Source organism: Euprymna scolopes, chromosome 10 (genome assembly GCF_053919585.1).
Source record: "Euprymna scolopes isolate OS-2025 chromosome 10, ASM5391958v1, whole genome shotgun sequence".
Taxonomy (NCBI): Eukaryota; Metazoa; Mollusca; class Cephalopoda; order Sepiida; family Sepiolidae; genus Euprymna; species Euprymna scolopes.
The window spans coordinates 110,891,981-110,912,704 of NC_136491.1; the positions used below are offsets into that span (position 1 = coordinate 110,891,981).

The following is a 20,724-nucleotide window of genomic DNA, read 5'->3' on the forward strand; positions in this document are numbered from 1 at the left end:
ATGGATTTACAATAAATTGGTCAGAATGGCATTAGAAATTAAAATAAAATGATCTGTATGGCATTCAAAATTACAATAAATTGATGGCATTAAGAATTAAAATATGATCTTTGTTGTATCAAAAATTGAAATAAACTGGGTTGTATTGCATTACAAATCTAAATAAATTGGTCTTAAATAAAATGATCTTTATATCATTAAAAATTACAATAAAAGAATCTTTATGGCATGGAAATAATTTATAAATTTAACGGTGTTGAAGGCATTAAAAATATAAATTGTGAATCTTCATGCTAAACAGAGGAATCTATACTGAATTTTGAATCAACCAGTGGTGTAATGGTTAAAGGCATTGATTATTAATCAGTTCTAAATGACAATCTTCTGAGGATTGGAGTTTCAGTCTTCATTACAAATGATAATAACTAATAATAAAATAATCATGATTGATGGCACATGAGAAATCTACTCATGTAGATTAAAACAAGGTTCAGTTTGAAATTTTGTATAAAATATAAAATATAAGTTTCTTTATGATATCAAAATATAAAATATATGACATAAAAATATAAAATATGTGATATCAAAATATAAATATGGTATTAAAATATAAGATACTAGAAGATGTATCCAGCATTGCCTGGTATTAGACAGTATCATTCCTTTAAAAAATGATGTAAAAAAAACGAAAAGAAACTGAGACATGTGCACATGAGTATTATGTTTTTTTCTAAACAGTTCATTTCTTGTAAGTAAAAAAATACTTGAATTGAGATCAAAACCAAAACCTAAAGACAGTAAGTCAAGTATGATAACCATTAGTCCAACTGAACACGATCTCTAAAAGATATTTTCAAACATTCTTATTCTTAACATAATGCGAACGATTAGCGCATGCGTAATTATGAAACAGTTAGCAAACGGATAAAAATCTGATAACCTCCATGTACCAATTTTTCAATTTTTACCCCTTAGCAGCCCTTTTTTCCAGATGAAAATGGATGTAAAAGTTTTCCATATGTCTGAATACCCTATATACCAAATTTCAAGTCTGTAGATCAAAAATTTATTGGGTGTATAGGTTGAAAAGTGTCCTCACACACACACGTTCTCATTTTTATAGATACACTAGCAGGCTGCTCGGCATTGCCTGGTCAGAAAGAAACTGAGACATGTGCATGTGAGTATTATGTTTTTTCTAAACAGTTCAATTCTTGTAAGTCAAAAAAAAGAACTTGAGCTGAAATCGAAACCAAAACCTAAAGACAGTGAGTCAAGTACAATAACTATTTGGCCAGCGTGACACACAGTTTAAAAAGGTGTTTTCAAATTGACTTCTACTTAACATAAAGAATCTGTAATGTGAACCACTCATGCATGCGCAATCATGAAACAGTTAGCAAACAGAGAAAAATCTGATGACTCCTATGTACTAATTTTTCAATTTTGACCCCTTAGAAGCCCTTTTCTCCAGATGAAAACTAATTAAAACGTTTTCCACATGTCTGAATAACCTATATGCCGAATTTCAAGTTTGTAGATCAAAAATCTGTTGAGTATATAGGTTGGGAAGTGTCCTCACACACATTCTCACTTTTATAGAGTATAAGATAAGAGTCTTTATTGTATTGAAATATAAAATATAAGAGTTGGTTGTATTTCATCAATCTCTAAAGGGTCATTTAAGGCCATAAACTTTTTAAAAATATATTTGATCTTAAAAAAATAGTTTATAGGTAGTATCAGAATTCATATTTATAGCTGTTTTCAAAGTAACATTCTTTCAAATTTCCAATTGCTTCCAAACTCGTTTTTACTTTCAATGCCTCAATTGCTTTCAAAGAGGTTTGTCTTTGAATTTTATTTTTTTAATTAAAAAGTCGAGTTCCATTGAGATATTTTCCCAGATTTCTGTAAAGTTCTTTCTATTTATTTGTGTGCATATTTTTTTTTTAATTTAGTGAGTGTTAGGTCAATGCTTGGCTTAGTCTGTGTCCAGGGTGGTCTGTTATTTATTGTGTATGTGGCTATGTTATTAGGATTTTCATTGATTTTAATAATTGTTTCTTCAATTTGGTGCCTAAAAGGCTTTGAAAAACATGATTAAATTTTGCAAAGAAATAAAAAAAAAACCTTTAATTTACAGTATATTTGAATCAGGAAGCAAATACTTTCAGATAGCAGAGGAAATATGTGGGTCTTTATTATATCAAAATATAAAATAGAAGCATCTTTATTGTATCAAAATCTAATTTATTTGTATCAAAATATGATAAGAGTTTTATTGCAGTAAAATATAAGAGTGATTATTGTATTCAAAATTTAAATGTAAAGGTTAAAAAGAATTAAAAGGCAATATTTGATAAACGCTGCACTGTAGGAAAAATGTGTGGTTCTTATTTTGTCTGTAAACTATGTTTGCAGACTTGAAAGTCAGGATTCCAAAATCAAATTTGCAATAATTCCCAGAACTTACCTGTATAAATTTAAAAATGGCAAATGCTGGTGCACTGTCTTTTGGATAAACGCTTCCGATAATTGAATAAATCTGCAAGAAATTAAATAAATTCAAGTAAAAAAATCAAACATTACAATTACAGACTTTAAAAAAAAAACAGACATTATCTTTTATATCTTTTAATGCTTTTCGAATCATTTTTATATTTTTTAATGATTTTCAAATCATTTTTTATACCTTTTAATGCATTTTATGTACATAAATAAAATAAATGTTTTCCAATGAACTTACTACACTTATATTCCCCCAATGATATTAATACCCAACTAGCAGCAAAATTAAACCCCTTCACTGTAAAGGTTCCTCGGTTCCAGAAAATTTTCTTCTTTGTCTTTGGAATTTTTTCCTCAGACTTTGGAATTTTTTTCCTGCTTTCCCAACTAAACCAATATGCAAAAATTTAAATGCAAAGTGAACAAGCATCTTGCTGCTCAACTCCCTATTAAGATTACCCACTTATAAATCTTACCCCTATCACAGGTGCCTCTTGTACATCAGTGGCAATATTTCTTGTTTGAGATGAATAAAAATAATAAAAAATGTACCACATTCATAGCAAACCTCGCCTTCTACAACCATTGTAAATAATTTTCCTTTCTCTGTGTACTTGAAACTAAATAGAACTTCCAAGAATTACTCATTTGTGGAATGCAATATCACAGAGCTGTTTCCCAACTGACTACAACATGGATGTTTTCAAGTCCAATGTTAATAAATTCTTATTGAGTCATCCTCTTAAATAATCAAACTCTGTCTAGTTTCAACCATCATCACCAATCATGTTGTCTCACTGTCTACCTCACAAAGTCATTAACCTTTATCCTCAAGTGGTCTTTGGGTTTTGATAATCATTGAGAGTTATAGCCAAGTAAAGTCTCCCAACGCTTTCTGCGAGCCTGTTTCCTAAAATAGTGAAGACTCAGAATAGTCCCTTCTGTTTTTTTATTATTAGAAATCATGTTAACAATATTTGTATTTTGAAGCAAATTATTGAAAAGTATACAAATAAAAATAACAAAATTATAAAAATAAAAATGACAAAATTATAAAATAAAAATGACAAAATTATAAAATAAAAAATGACAAAATTATAAAATAAAAATGACAAAATTATAAAATAAAATAACAAAATCATAAAATAAAAATAACAAAATTAGTCTTTATTTGTACTTTTATAATGAAAATGTTTATGAAATGAGTTTTTTTTTTCAAGCAATAAATTTTTTTATTTCAACTTTTATAATTCATATACGTTTATGAAATGATATTTTTATCAAAAAATAAAATTCTTTATTTCAATTTTTATAATTAATATGTTTATGAAATGAGTTTTTTATTTAAAAGTAAAACTTAAAAAACAAAACTCTTTATCTGAACTTTTTTAATAAAAATATGTTTATGAAACAAGTTTTTTTCTTTTTTTTTTGAGTCCTCATCACTACCAAAAAATAGGCTTGCAGAAAGCACTGGAAGACTTTACTTAATTATAAGCACATTGACTCATTAGTACATAAAGAAAAACACAGACCACATTTTCTTTTTTACTCTTTTACACCCAAAAAAACAGATTGCCACTTGGAACATAACAGGCTACTATTTGGTTGGTTGGTTTTGTTTTGTGGCATATCAACCCTTTTCAGGTTATTTAATGCCGAATCCAGTGATTTTGAAGAAAAAGTGTTTAATAGAGTATATTTGTTTTTTTAAGTCGGTTTCTATTTAACCCATAGTTAGAACCCTAACAGGTACTACCACTCTGGGTCAGAGTGGATCTGGGAGCAATGGCAATTAAAGGGTGGCTCCACACTCCCCAAATCCCACAAGCTGGGGCCTCACCATCGGATATAGTTTAAGGTCATATCCAAGACTGCTACTATTTGGGATATTGTAAGGAGCTGAGCAATGACATATCTGTTCACATTTCATTTAAACTTCAGTAGGTCAGTACAGTCAAAGAATCAGGAAACAGAGAGAGAATTCCAAAGTCTAGCAAAAGTCTGAGAGAATAAACTATTAGAGTAGAAGGTTTTCCAGCATCTAAAAGCTGCAACAGTGAAAGGGGAGGATCTTGATGCTTGTTTGGATTTTGAAGGTAAAGTTTCAGAATAAAGACCGCATCAGCTTTTGGCTTTTTTTTAAATTTATGTTTCAAACAACTATTCTAAATTCAAAAAACCTACTGTGATTATGTCTTAATTCTGTTAAGAAAGGTATGAATCTACAATTTGACTCCATCTCTGAAATTAAATTGCAACGAGTGTTCAAGCAATCATATACAAAGAATAGTTTACAATAAATACTATATTTTTACATTAAACAATTAAAAAATTGCTAATCTATATAAGAAATTAAAGTCAGTCAGATTGCCGATTTGTATTATTGATGTGTTCCTTCCTACAAACTCAATATTTTAATTTGAATAGCCATTTTATTTTGCTGAACGTTGTTCCACGATATTAACAATAAAATGTAATTTGAGATTTTTTTTTTTTTTTTACCCAGGCATCACCACTTATCAAGGCCCAAAGGCCACTCAAGGATAAGTGTTAAAGAGTGTACAGTAGTCAATTGGACAATATAGTAATCCTTAGTAATGGAAATTCGGTAAAATTGTTAACTTAAGTGGAATGGCTTATCAAGAACCTGTTTACATTGGACTTGAAGACAACCATCTTGTAGTCAGCTGGAAAGCAGGCAAATGGAAGACAGTTCCACAGGCGCACAGTTCTAAGAAAGAAGCTTTGTTCATGGCATCAACGTTTAGGTTTAGGCACAGATAAAGAGTGGGGGGAAACTATTGATAGTGTTTTCAGCTAGATGAGTGTTTCTCATGAAAGTTTCGGGAGGGGGGGGGGACCATATATTGGAGCTCAGATGAGCACTTGCCATGAAAATAACGATAAAGCAGAGATAAATTTGCAACATCTCTTCTGTGAGAAAGAGGTTGCAGCAAAGAGAAAAGGGCATCTTCTACTAGGCTACCAAGTCTATTTTGAACTCTATCAAGCAGCTCCTGCTCAGATGTGGCAACAGTACTCCATCCTTGGATGTACCTGGCTCTTATATAAGTAGAGAATAGCATCAGCAGTGAGATATATACTGGATCGATAGAAGGATCCCACCATTTTTCCAGCGACCTTGGCAATGGATTTGATGCATGTGTTCCATTTCAGATCAGGAGTAAAGGTCAAGCCCAGAGGCTTGTCAAAACATGAGGCCTTCTCAAGACAAGAGCCATTCATTTCAATTGATGCCAGATAGGGATCAGAATGTTAATGATGTAAAGATAAGAGCTTGGTTTTAGATGCATTAAAAGTAACCAGCCACCTCTTTCCTCATTGTATCACATGCTCAAGATCAGAGGAGAGAAAATCAGAGAGAACTTTGTCATTTACGGTCTTTGATGTGCTACCACAGATGGTAGTGTGATCAGCATAAATGTCTACGAATGTTGTAAGGATGTGATTTGGAAGATCATTAATGTAGATCAGGAAAAGAGTTGGGCCAGAATGGACTCCTTTAGGGACTCCAGCATTAATACTGAGAGCTTCTGATTTCTGCCCATCAACCACTACTCTTATGAACCTATCAGAGAGAAATGATTTAATAATCGAGAAGACATTTCCAGCTATACCATAGCTGGAGATCTTGTGAAGTAAACCGTTATTCCATATCCTATCAAAGGCCTTTTATATGTCAAGAGCAATTGCCCTAGAAAGGAAGACTCCATCGAGAGACTCGCTAATCCTATGAGATATAACTGTAAGCACATCTGCTGTAGATCTAGCAGAACGGAAACCATATTGCATGTCACTAAGATTATTTTTGTTGAGATGGTTGACTACTTTTCTATTTAACACAGATTCCAGCAACTTACTCATGACACACAGGAGACTTATTAGCCTGTACTGAGAGGGAGATGACCGATAACCTGAATTCCAAAAAATAATTCATCTGATTAAATTTATTTTTGTATAGGCGCCATTTCCTTTTTTTTAAAAAAAAAAAGAGATGTAATTCTGTATTTGTCCATTACAGACTTATTTCCTGTGATATTCTCATTATTTCCCTAACATGTTTTATGTTTCATTATTCTGAAAAAGACACGTTCTCTCAAGGATTTTTAACCTTTCATAGCTAAGGATGGACATCCTAAAGTAACGATAACTCTTGTTGTACTATCTTATAAAGGGAGATAACTTGGATTTGTCCTTATCCTCGCGTATGCATATATCCTTTAAAACTGTTTTCCTCAGTATGTTTCTCTAGAACTGACCCTCCCAAAAGCTCTCACTCTAACAATAGAACTCTAAAAGCAATAGATTTTTGTACTTTATTGTTTTTGATTTTTGTAAGCTGAGTCAAGGCAGCGAAAAAAAAGTGTTTGTTTTTTTTAATTAAAACAAATAATTTTTTAAAAATAGAATATCGCTAGCATGTGCATCATAAAAACTAAAACTAAACACTTACTTTTGTAAACAGTAAACTTTTTATAGGGAAATCGCTACAGACAAAGCATGCAGTTACTTGATGTAAGGAGTTAAGGACGAAAGATGATTATCGAAAAGATAGAAGACGTTTATTGACCTTAGTCTTTATTAGTATTTATAGAAAATATTGAGACTAGAGACATCACGTCTGTGAGAGAGAGGTGTGGCAGAAAAAAAGAAAAAGGAGCTCAGTTAAATTACAGATACGTTTCTGCACTTTATCAAGAACCCTTAAATGGGACAGATTCATCAGCTCAAATATGACAATAATACTCCATTAATGGTCTGATAACAGATTTGTAGAGATAGAGAATAGCCTCAGGTGTGAGACTATTTTTAGAGCGATAGAACAGATTTTATGAAAATGAGAAATGTAGAAGAGTGAAAACATTCGTTTTTTTTCACTCTTCCATCCAGCATTATTTGAATAGATCTGTTACATCCACCATTTGAAAAGGGGAATTTTTCCCCCAAAATATAATGGATATTGTCACAGACCACGCAAGTAAGACATTTGTACTTCATACAATTGAATAAATATATGTGTATATTGATTTGTAAATTGTCACTTGTTTTTGTCTTTCCTCATCAACACCGCCTATATCCCAGTCCACACATTATAATAGCCTTCTAAATATCTTCTACATAGCTATCCCATATTATGCTTCAAGCAAACTACATATCATTTTTAAAGATCAAGATGTTTCAGTCAATTTCTCCTAATGAGCAGAGCAATCCATGAATATCTCCAGAAGTAAAGGGACATGCCTACGATAGAAAGAGTCTTAATAGGATTAAATAAAAGAAGCCATTTCATAATCCAATCTGCAACTGAACTACATTTTAAAACTCAAATTAGGTTCTTCACAAAATCCAAACATAATTTTTAACCATTTTATTGTGATAATTATAATCTAAAATTCATTTGGAGTCCAATTAAATGTCATTCAAATTATCAAATAAATGTGAAAAAAAAATTCTATGCAAATCCGAATAATTTTTTTTTACAAGAGAGTTACCACTAATCAAGGCCCGAAGGCCACTCAAGGATAAGTGTACAAAGGTCTCTATGACAAAAGTGTAGTAATTGTTAGTGGTGAAAATTAGGTATAATTTGATTATTTAAGGGGACGGCTCATCAAGAACTTGTTTACATTGGACTTAAAGATGACCGTATTGTGATCAGCTGGAAAGCAGGACAGCAGAACAAAGTTCCACGGGTAAGCAGTTCTAGGAAAGAAGCTTTGTTGATGGAACTTACATTTAGATTTAAGTACAAATAGGGAGTAATGGAAATAGTTGATAGTGGTTGTAGCTAGACAAGTATTTTTTTTGTGAAGGTTTTTGTTGAATCAGAAAAATGGTCCAATCAGATCCATGAATAATTATCATCCTTGAGTTTCTTATTCACAACTTCCAGATTGATATCAGACAAGAAAATATTTTTATATATATTCTGAAAATAAACATTTGAAATTTACCTGTGTGTTATAAATACTGTCTCCAAGCCCCAACAGAAAACTGCATACCATTGCTAACGTCAGGCTAAAATAGAAAGGAAAATAAGAATTGAACAAAATTAAAAAAAAAATAAATAAATGATTAAAATAAAACGAGTACCAAAGTGGCACCTCAACGTGATAGTTGAACTTAATCTGTGTGACCTGAATATGCTTTAATATCGGTCGACCAACACATGCAAGGTTGACTTACACTCCCAGCTAATAGAACAAAAAACTGCTCCTTTTTACTCCTTTTCAATTGCAGGTGTCCAAATGTAAAATAATTCTTTATCTTTCCGAAAATAAAATAAAGTCACTTTGGACCAGTTTTATAAATCCCTTGGTAATTTCTTTGGGAATTGAAACAGAAAGTGAACATCCTTGTAATAGTTAGTACCATGGCCGTTGTACTTTATTCTGTAACATTACAGGTCACGTGACTTTTAGTAAAATGGCCTTCTATTACTTGGTCATGGCTATATGATATGTGAAATCTCTTAACACTTACTTGGATGTAATGAATGTTCGTTGCATCGTTTCTTGAAAAGGCGCATCGAATGGAATGTTGAGAAAGATGAGGTAGAATGCCACCATGTGAATGATGTAGCCCATCAAAATGAAAGGATCTTTGCCAAAACGGTTGGTCCATTTACCAAATATACCAAAGACAACACCTCCTGGAAAAATCAGAAGTGGATTAAAAAAAAAAGGAAATACAAGAACCTGCGACACAACAGTTAAATGCCGAGGTTAGCAATAAGTTTTAAACAACAGTTTTATGAAGTTTGTACTATTGGCAATAATAACATGAAGCTGCTCAGAGGACTCTTTCCTGCCTTGACATGATACATAGCCATCTTCGAAATCTAGTGAGCTAGGACCTTTTCACCTCACTATTTCCTCTTTCTCACAGAACAGACGTTACCAGTCTAGACCTTTAATTAATTAAATTAAAACGTCTTCAAGCCCAACATAAACAAACTCCTGACAAACCGCCCCCTTAAGTAAGACACTCTATCAAAACCCCCAATACTAATGATTACTACAATACTATCTCATTGATTACTGTACACGCAATAACCCTTATCCCTGAGTGGCCTTCGGGCCTTAATAAGTGGTGATCCCCATGTAAAAAAAAAAAAAATTTATGGTCCCTCCTACAAAACATTTGCACCAAATACTCGAAAGCTACAACCACTATATATAATTTTCTGTTCTCTAGCAGTACCTAAATATAAACGAAAATTCTATGAACAAAGTTTCTTTCCTAGAACTATGCATCTGCATACTACAGGACTGCTTCTCAGTTGACCATAACATGGTCGTTTTCAAGTCATGTAAATAAGTTTTTGCTGTTAAATAAATAATGAAACTCTACCCAAGTTCCACCATGGCTGATCATCACAGTATTGTCTCACAGTGTATTCAACATTAATTAACTCTTATCGTCAAGTGGCCCTTGGGCCTTGATAAGTGGTAACTCCTTAAAAAAAGTTCCAGTAACTAAACAGTTCTGCTGAGGAAACAGATAACAAGATATGTGGTGCTTGCAACTAAAGTAACAAGGCCGATATTCATTGTTGTGATCAGAATGGGTAAACAAGATATTGAAGATTAATTAGCTATCAAAAGATACACCGATCAGGGAACCTCCCCGATAGGGAAGTGGGGAAGTCCATGGCAGGGGAAGAAAGGTTAAAAGGCTGAAGGGAACTCTTCTATTGGGGTAGCAATAAGAGTTAAAAATAGAGGGGAAGGAAGAAACTGGGGAAGGGGTGGTATGAAAATTCAGAGGAGTCAGGGAGGAATTGGTAAGTTGCAAAAGAAATTATGAAATTAATGTATTTTTGAAATAGATTTAATTTAAATACATATAAAGATCAGTGGAAAAAACATCCAATTTTCAATATAAGACGAAGCAAAATGGCTTCTGAGTACTCTTTTTTTGCTCGCCACTGGAACCTTCATTAGTTAGAGATAAATGCCAGACTTAGGTTGAAATTGCTAGACCAAACATGCTACACAAATTTGTTACTTATTGCCAGTCTAAAAGCAGAAATTAGAAGTACTGAACCAATACATAGTCATGCATATAAACGTTTTTTTTTTTTAACAAAATAATTGCTTTTGTACAAATGCTATAGTTGGGTTTTTTATTTATTTTGTTGCCATTTCACTTGACTTGGCTTTTTCTCTAAAGCAGTACCAAATTTGCTGATCAGTGCCAGACAATGTCATCTTGATCGTCAAGCGCAACATCAAAAACATAGACAAAATAAGTTGATGGAAAGCATACAATGTATAGCTCACCTAGAATTTCTCCAACACCAATAATAATCCCAGAAATACCAATGAGCCCTTTGGAATCTTTACCAAAATATTGGTTGTTGCCAATACAAGTACCGTAGACACCGCTGAAAAAGGTCAGTTCGATTCCTGAAAAGACAGTAAAATAAATATTAGTTTGTCATCTTGCTTTTGTATCCATATTGATCTTCAGTAACCATTTTAGAAAAGCAGCAAAGAACTGCCTGGAGAAAAATCAGAATCGATGTTTCAAGCAACCATAACAGAATCAATGTTTCAAGCAACCATAATAGAATCAATGTTTCAAGCAACCATAACAGAATCAATGTTTCAAGCAACCATAACAGAATCAATAGACAAAACACTCATTTTTCAATAGATCTCATTTTCATGAAGTTGAAGGACTTTAAAATACATTGTTTTATCATAATAGACCGTATCCCTTAATTATTTATATCATTCCATTCCTAGTCACTAATGCTTTTATTATTTGCCCTTTATTCATGTTATTCGCCATTTCTCCCACTATCTAAACCAGAGGTTGGCAACCTTTTGGATGGGTAGTGCTAAAAAGCTATGCTGATTATAAGAGGAAGGCTTAACAGCTTTGGCTACATTCTCATGGAGGACAAAAATTTTATTAAATATGTAAATATATTTTTTGTGCATTTAAAGAAAACAAGTATTAAATATAATATGATTATATTTAAATGATATTACTTATTTTACTATGGGAACATAAAAAAAATTACAACTATATTTGACAAAAAAAATCTTCATTAGAATAAAACAAATTACTATTACAATCAACAAAAAAAACAAATGCATTTCTACAGCAAAACACAATTAGAAATGGTAAATGATTTAAAGAGAAAATGACACTGTATGTTGGTTTATTTATATTTATACCATGCCCTAAGTAAGGTGGCGGGCAAAACAAAATTCATCTGAGATCTGGGTTTAGCCTGCAGGCTGGGGGTTGCCAACCCCTTATCTAAACCATTCGTAACACAAACATAGAATATTGTCAAATTTTAGCATCAAAATATCATAATCCATTAAAATATAGTATCTTTATATTTTGTAAATCGAGACTGATTCAAAGAAAAATGGTGGACATAATTCTCACCTGTGTAGATGAAAGGGAAAAGAAGCAAAACCATTGTCCGTTTTTTTATCAAGCTGAATGCTTTAACTGTAATGAAAAAGAAAAAATACACAACTTTTATCATTGCATATTAAGAAATTTCAACTTAATTTCTAACACAATTTCCTGTCTTGAAAACCTATATTTTTTTAGATTTTCCTAAAAAGTTCTTTTAATTGCTAAAGATTAAATTGTTCTGTATTAGGAACCTTATATCAACAGTAATTAAGCTAGCTAGTGTGGATTCTGACAAGGGTCACATTTATTGCATATCATGATAACCTTAATCTGCAATAATAATCGTTCCCAGAGATGGGGGATATAAAGTTGAGGCAGAGGTCAAAAATCGTAGACAAAACAGGAGTTGAAAGATGATGAATGACGTTATATTTTTTTGGACCAAGAAAAAACTAAGGTTTTCAAATGAGTTTTTCACTGGAAGATCTGCAAACTAGTCACTGCCAATAATGTAGAAAACTGATAATCTCTGCAAATATTACTGATGTCTATTCACGTGCGTCACTCGTTACAGTAAGTTAGCAAGTTTAAGAAGTAAATAACTAGCTGTTACCTCTTTCTATCTTAGTTCCATTCTCTTCAAATAAAGCCTTAAAAAACTCAAAAAACGTCTCAGAGAATCTTTCCATCAAACTCGGGAATCTTTTTATTTTGGAACAGAACACTACATTACAGTTGTTTTGCCTTTTCACTAGAAGTAAAATATAGTATCAGAACAGATACATCATTTTTGTTCTTAGCAGTGAAAAAGAAATCTTTCTAGACTGGGAAACCTCGTTTTTGTTGCAAACTAGAGTGCGCCTTTTTATGAGAAGATTTTCCCCACATTTAATACTAACCTTTTTCTTTTAACTGTCCTCGTGGGGAGGCAAGTAAATAGGAAAATCACTCGGTACTCAAGGTCCATCTAATAAGAAACTTCTTAATAGAGACTGTCCATCAGTCAGTCTGTGATCTTTAAATTTTAAATTACATTTTCCTTGTTTTTATTTACTTATCTCCCTGCAAGGGTAAAAGTTCCATTTTTAATAAGAGGAGAATCCAGTTCACTAATAAGGAACACTCTGGATTGGAACAAAAATAAAATTTTCCTCAGTCTAAAAGGATTTTACCTTTACTGACCAAGGAGAGAAAAGATGAAGTGTAGCATGAGAACAGATACTACACTCTGTTCTTACACAAAAGGCTGAGATACATTTTTTTTGTTTAAGTAGCATTTTTGTTACTATGTTATACTGAAGCTTAAGATAGCATTTTTGGTGGTCTGTCATGCTAAATCTATATAAATAAAACAGTACTTTTAAACAATTTTAATTGGCTTTTTAATAAATTCATTAAACACAATTTTTTAATGAACTCATTAAACGCAATTTTTTAATAAATTCATTAAACGCAATTTTTTAATCCATTCATTAAACGCAATTTTTTAATATAAATTCATTAAACACAATTTTTTAATAAATTCATTTAATGCAATTTTTTAATAAATTCATTAAACGCAATTTTTTAATAAATTCATTGAACACAATTTTTTAATTCATCACACACTTGAAAACAACTCAGGGGAATTGAAAACGATCGTGGCTATGCCAAATTTCTTTTTACACTCGGACAGAACAAACATTGGTTCGCTAAATGGAAAAGATGGATCGCAAGAGAAACAAACAGCAATTATCCCTGCTATTCAACCAAACATGCAGAAGAGAAAAAATGCTACTCAAATATACCAATAAATAAAACAGTAGATGTATGTATGTACGTACGTATGTATGTATGTATGTATGTATGTATGTATGTATGTATGTATGTATGTATGTAGGTCTCTGTGTGTAAATATTTAACTAATAAACTCTTAAACTACTGGTCAAATAACACTGAAATTAACAGGAAATAGTGATCATACACGAAAGACGGTTTATAATAAGCAAAATCTTTGTTTGGATGGATGAATAATGCAAACAGAAGTTGGCAAGTTGAAATGCGAAGTGTTCATTTCAACTTACCAACATATTCGTATTAGTTTGCGCATGCATAAAACTAATCATAGCTAAAAATGGCATAATTTTAAAACTTTCTTATTTGTTAACCGGATTAGCTCAAATGGTAGAAAATGCGTCTGGAGCGCTAAATGTTTGGGTTTTGATTCTAACTGATGGCACCCAAGTAATTGTTTTTAATTTTTTAAATTAGTACAATGTAACAGGTAGAATATAATATTCAAAAGAGAATTGGTTCTCTAATAATAAATACAAATTCTGCATCAATTAAAATATACTTAATCATATTTTATGACCAGGCAAGGTTGGGTGCCCCCTCTGCTAGTTAAAAAAAATAAAATTGTCAATCTATTATACTAAAGTTTGAAACATCAATTTGTAAGCCTGTTACACCAACATTTGCGTTTCGATTACTGCCATATGCTGAACACTTTTGATAAAATGAAGAAAATTTGAACTCACAGAATGTTTCTTTTAGACTTGGTGGCGTTATCGTTTCTCTGAATAAAATTAGAAGGAAAAAGAAAAAATGTTTAAAGAATATGTGCTGGTTAAAATAAATTCTTAAACAAAATACAAAAAAATTTCTCCAAGTTAAATATTTAAGCATGCCATGAAATAAAGATTTGAGCTGCCAATGGCAAAGAAAAAGTGGTTCTTATTTATGTTGATAATCTTTTAAACTAACACACTTCAGGTGAAAACATTATTAAATACTTATGTGTTATGCAAAAATTAGTATAAATTCCAAAAATTTATGAAAATGATCTAGTAGAAAAATAATTATAAGTACAAATAGAATTTATCAAATTATTACATTTTATTGTATGTTTTGACATGGAACCAAATTAGTATGAAAAACAGGGAGATAACCCTCGACTTAAATTGACAAATTAAGGGTCCGACAGATGTGCTAGATATATTTTCAACAAAATATCAGCCACAATTACATTCTAAAATGTCTTGACTTTTCAACAAAATATCAGCCACAATTACATTCTAAAATGTCTTGACTTAGTCAAGACATTTTAGAATGTAATTGTGGCTGATATTTTGTTGAAAATATATCTAGCACATCTGTCGGACCCTTAATTTGTCATGTCATCCTTTTTCATAATTTTTAAAGTTTATACTAATTTCACTGTGACATGTAATTACATAATAATATTTTCAGCTAAAATGTGTTATTAGTATTCTTCGAATTCTTCAGACTACTGTTCTCATCTTGAGTCTTAATTTCACGTTTCAATCGATGTAACCTCCAACCTTCTTCAGTTGTATCTTGTCAAACTCAGGAATGTTTTTGCCAAACTCAGGAATTTGGATGAAATTTCGAGCAGAACACTTTATTTATTTCACGAGGCAGCATGCTCTTGTTCCATCAGCCATGACTGGATTATGAATTACTTAGGACCTCTATCCAGTCATGGTTGATGGAACAAGAGTATGCTGCCCCCGTGAAATAAATAAAGGGTTCTGCTCAAAATTCCGTCCAAATTCCCGAGTTTGACAGAAACATTCCCGAGTTCGACAAGATACACCTGCAGAAGGTCAGAGGCTACATTGACCAAAACATTCAGAAAATCACACTCAAGATGAGAACAGTAGTCTGATTAATCCAAATAATACGAATAACCAATCTTCATCTCAAAAATTCAGAAACATCATAAAATGCGTTAGTTTATAGATCACCAACGTAAACAAGCACAAAAAAAAAATGCTAAAATCAGTATGGGCCACAACCACTAGCATCAGAGCAAAATGAAAAATAGAAGAAAATGTTTGTACAGATCACTTGCTGATGATAAGTAATGTTACAAAATTAGATGTGATTTTGAGTATGTAAAAACAGAAAATATAACATAGAAAAAACATTTTAAAACTTCTAGTGAAAATTTCCTACTCTTACTTCATCTATTTTAATGTGGAAACTTTTATTCTTATCTAAAGATTCCTTCATATTAAAAAACAAAAATAAAGTTAAATCTGTACTATGTATATAGCTATGACAAAACGAAAATATCATATTAAAAAATCATGTAAATTGATCGAGTAGTTTTATTTTTATATGAAAATCATTTTTAAGCAATTAATGAAAATTCATATGTATTACAGCATAACTTTCGCAAGTTTGAATTATTAAGTTATCTCCTTTCCTTTTTTTTTAATGATTGTTTTCAAAATTGAAGACAAAATGGACGCTGTCCAGTTACTCATAAAATTGGATTTTCTTATTTTAAAAATAAAACTACTTGATCAATTTACATGCTTTTTAGAATATGATATTTTCGTTAAGTGCATCATACGGATTTTTCTTTATTTTTATATTTTTTTTAATATAGAGGGAATTTTAAACTTCCTGTTTTTTACATAACCAAATTTTCCATCCAATACTTTGCAGCACCCACCTAAAAAGTTAAGTCACAGTGGTCTAGTGGTAAACATGCACTGACAATCTAAATGTCCCAAGTTGGAATTTAGTTCACTCAACAAAATCACTTTCACTAAGGATGTTGGCAACCTTCTTGTTGTTCCTCGTTAAGTACCTAAGTAAGTCTTTCTAGAAGGAATTTTGACAAGAAGAATATTGGGGAAGTCAATGCCAATAATAGAAACTTCGGATTCATACGATATGATAATGAATATCTAAAAGGTTAAAAGTAGCTCTCATAGTAGATTTTAATTTAATTAGTATATTTACTACATGTTAAATTCCTATGGTTATCCATAACCATGGCAAGGCCAAAATTAGAAAAAACAAAAGTTTCATTGAACAAGATGATATTTAAAGGATCACTCCACAAACCAAGAGTACCTTTTTTTTTATTATTTGATTTTCACCCCAAACAAGGCACAGTGCCACTTTGAAGTGGGGGGGGGGCTACAATCAGGGACATAAGTTACAGGGATATTATGAAGACAGATGAGTAGCAAAATGTCTGTTCACATTACACTTGAACTTCTGCATGTCAGTATAGCTGAGAAAGCAGAATCCCGGAAGGGAGTTCCAAAGTCTTTTTTTTTTTTTTTCTTTTTTTAAATTACATTTTCACCCCAAACAAGGCACATTGCCACTTTGGTGTAGAGGGCTTCTATCAGGGGCAGCAACTACTGGGGCACTATGTTGGGATTTGGGAAGTAAGATGTTGGTTCACGTTACACTTGAACTTCTGCATGTCAGTACAGTTGGGGAAGCAGGGACCTGGAATGGAATTCCAGAGTCTAGCGGTTCTGGGGAAGAAACTACTGGAGTAGAAAGATATTTTACATCTAGGGATCTCTACTGTGTGGGGGTGGGATTTAGCTGCCTGTCGGGTTTGTCGAGGGTGTCTACATTGTGGGGGCACAAGTGTCTGCAGTTCAACAGAGCATTCACCATTAAAATACTTGTAGAACAGGCAGAGAGATGCAACGTTTCGTCGATGGGACAGAGGCTGAAGCTTAGATGACAGTTCAGGGCCTATCAGATTAGTGACTCTCTTTTAAACCTTGTCTAGGAGCAAGAGACTAGCAGCAGATGCACCAGCCCAAATGTAACAACAATACTCCATAGATGGGCGAATGGTGGCCTTATAGAGGTACAGGATACTTTCAGGTGTCAGTAGTTTTCTAGCACGGTAGAGAGAGCCTACCTTTTTCGCAGCGGCCCTGGCAATGTTTTCAATATAATTGTTCCAACTCATGTTTCCTGTGAACGTTAGGCCAAGCAGTTTGAAAGATGTACTCTCAGACAGGGAGTCACTGGCCATTGCTATTGGTGGCAGAGAAGGTTTCTTGTAATTATTGAAGGAAACCAGTTTAGTCAGCATTGAATGTGACCATCCATTTATGTCCCCATTCCACTACAGATTGGAGGTCATCCTCTCGTGTTTTTGCCATTTCTTTAGATATGTGTTCATTTGTTTTCCTGTCATGCCTGTTATAGAGTGTGGTGTCATCAGCATATATACCCATCTCAGAGGCAGTTTTGTCGGGGAGGTCATTAATAAATATTAGGAACAATAGAGGTCCAAGGATAGACCCCTGAGGCACTTCCGCATTTATATCACACTGTTTAGATGTACGACCGTCGAGGACAACCTGGATTTTTCTCTTATCTAAGAAGGATTTAATTATGTTAAGTATTCTACCAGTGATACCGTATGATTTAATTTTCCTGAGGAGACCCTTGTGCCATACCCTGTCAAAAGCCTTAGATATATCTAGAGCTACCGCTCTGCCCTCCTCCGCTTTGTCCAGTGAATGGTATATACGTTCAGAGATTACAGTGAGGATGTCAGTTGTGGAACGGGCTTGTCTAAATCCATATTGTTTGTCAGTCAGAAGTTTAGCATCTGTAAGGTGCCGGACTAGAGCATGGTTAATTATGGTCTCAAATATTTTGGCAAAAAGTAGGAGGCTAATGGGGCAATAATTTGATGGGTCAGTTCTTTCGCCAGAATTCTTGAATACTGGTACCACAGAGAAGCAGTTTTCCAACAGCCCGGAAAGCATGATTCATTAAGGCATTTGTTGTAGAGTTTGGAGAGAACTGGAGCTACTTCGGCTGAGCACTTTTTTAATAGCACAGCTGGGATGAGATCAGGTCCATATGCTTTTGAAGTGTCAAGGTTTTTTATGATAGCATGTACCTAAGCAGGGGTGATTTTTAGATCGTCTAGCGTGGAGTCTGTCCGCAAAGGAAAGTCAGGTAGGGGGTGGTTGGAAGGGTCCAGTGTAGAGTTTGAGGCAAACCGGCTGGCAAGCATATTAGCCTTGTCGGTTGCTGAGCAAACAATCCTGGGGAAGAAACTATTGGAGTAGAAGGCTTTCTTACACGTAGGGATCTCTGTGAAGGGGTGGGATTCAGTTGCTTGTCGGGTTTGTCGTGCTAACGGTTATATGATTAGTGAATCTCTTGACAAAGTCTTCCTTTCTAGAGCAATTGCTCTTGACATATCAAAGGCCTTCGACAAGGCCTACTTCACAAGATTTCCAGCTACAGTATAACTGGAAATATTCTCTCTATCATTAAATCATTTCTCTCTGATAGGCTCATAAGAGTAGTGGTTGATGGACAAAAATCAGAGGCCTGCAGTATTAATGCTGGAGTCCCTCAAGGGTCCATCCTGGGCCCAACTCTCTTCCTGATCTACATCAATGATCTCCCTAAACACATACTTAAATCATTCGTTGACATCTATGCTGATGACACGACCATCTACGGCAACACATCAAAGGCTGTAAATGACAAAGCTCTCTCTGATTCTCTCTCCTCTGATCTCGAACGAGTGATTCAGTGGGGGAAGATGTGGCTGGTTACCTTTAATGCATCTAAAACCAAACTCCTCTCTTTACATCATCAACGCTCTGATCCCCATCTGGCATCAATTGAAATGGATGGTTCTCGTCTAGAAGAAGCCCCATGTTTTGACAAGCTTCTGAGCTTGACCTTCACTCCTGATCTGAAATGGAACACGTACATCAAGTCTGTTGCCAAGGTCGCTGGAAAGATGGTGGGATACTTCTACCGCTCCAGAAGATATCTCACTACTGATGCAATTCTCTATCTATATAAAAGCCAAGTACGTCCAAGGATAGAATACTGCTGCCATATCTAGGCAGGAGCTGCTAAAAACAGCCTATCCTGCCTTGACAGAGTACAAAATAGACTTCGTGGCTTAGTGGGGAATGCCCTTTTCTCTTCCCTGCAGCCTCTCTCCCACAGAAGAGACGTTGCATGCCTATCTTTGTTTTATCGTTATTTCCATGGCAGGTGCTCGTCTGAACTCCAATCTCTGGTCCCCCCTCGCCAATCTTTTACGAAAAACACCTGTCTAGCTGAATCCACTGTCAAAAACTTTTCCCACTCTTTATATATGCCTAAAGTAAAACATAGATTCCATGAACAAAGCTTCTTTTTTAGAACTGCATGCCTATGGAACTCTGTTCCGTCTGCCTGCTTCCCACCTGACTACAACCTGGATGTCTTCAAGTCCAACATAAACAAATTCCTGATGATCAACCCCCTTAAGTAGACACTTTATTAAATCTCCACACTAACGTACTGTACTTACAATAACCCTTATCCCTGAGTGGCTTCCGGGCCTTGATAAGTGGTGACCACCTTGTAAAAAAAAAAAAAAAAAATCTGTCGATAGCTGAAATGGTAGTTGGTGGTTTTGTTTTACGGCATATCAACCCTTTCCAGGTTATTTCATGCCGAATCCAGTGATTTTGAAGAAAACGTTTTTAATAAAATATATTTTTTTCATATCAGTTTCTATTTAATTCATAGTTGGGACCCTAACAGATACTACCACTCCGGGTCAGAGTGGACCTGGGAGCAATGGCAATTAAAGGGTGGCTCCACACTCCCCAAAGCCTGCAAGCTGGGCCTCACCATCGGATATAGTTTAAGGTCATGTACAGGACCTGAAATGGTAGGGAACATGGCTGGAGCACTAAATATTTTAGTTTTGATTTTAGTTGATGGCACTCAAATCATTTTTTTTTAACTTTTGAAATCAGTACTATATAGATATATATAATATTCAATATAGAATTGGCTCTATAATAATAAATACAAAATCTGCATGAATTGAATTATATTTAAGCATATTTTACAACTGACTAAGCCAGGCGCCCCCCGCCCCCCCCCACCTCACATTAGTAAAGAATAAATTACTGATGAACACTCAAAACAATAAAAAGTCAAAGGATTACTGAAACAGTTATTTGGCAATTTGTAAAATGCAAATTTTTG

The 20,724-nt window shown here is 33.5% G+C and overlaps 1 protein-coding gene across 4 annotated transcripts in view; it reads right to left on the minus strand.

Annotated features, from left to right (window-relative positions):
• LOC145286201 (UNC93-like protein MFSD11) overlaps positions 1-20,724 on the minus strand; it is a 182,052-nt gene that overhangs the window by 36,852 nt on the left and 124,476 nt on the right. For all 4 annotated transcript variants that reach the window (XM_080134998.1, XM_080134999.1, XM_080134997.1 and 1 more), the window contains exons 7-12: positions 14,442-14,479; positions 11,947-12,012; positions 10,821-10,946; positions 9,019-9,187; positions 8,490-8,553; positions 2,477-2,548 (exon numbers count right to left, since the gene is read on the minus strand). In XM_080134998.1, coding sequence (XP_079991124.1) covers positions 2,477-2,548; positions 8,490-8,553; positions 9,019-9,187; positions 10,821-10,946; positions 11,947-12,012; positions 14,442-14,479 — 535 coding nt within the window. The remainder of the gene's footprint in view (positions 1-2,476; positions 2,549-8,489; positions 8,554-9,018; positions 9,188-10,820; positions 10,947-11,946; positions 12,013-14,441; positions 14,480-20,724) is intronic.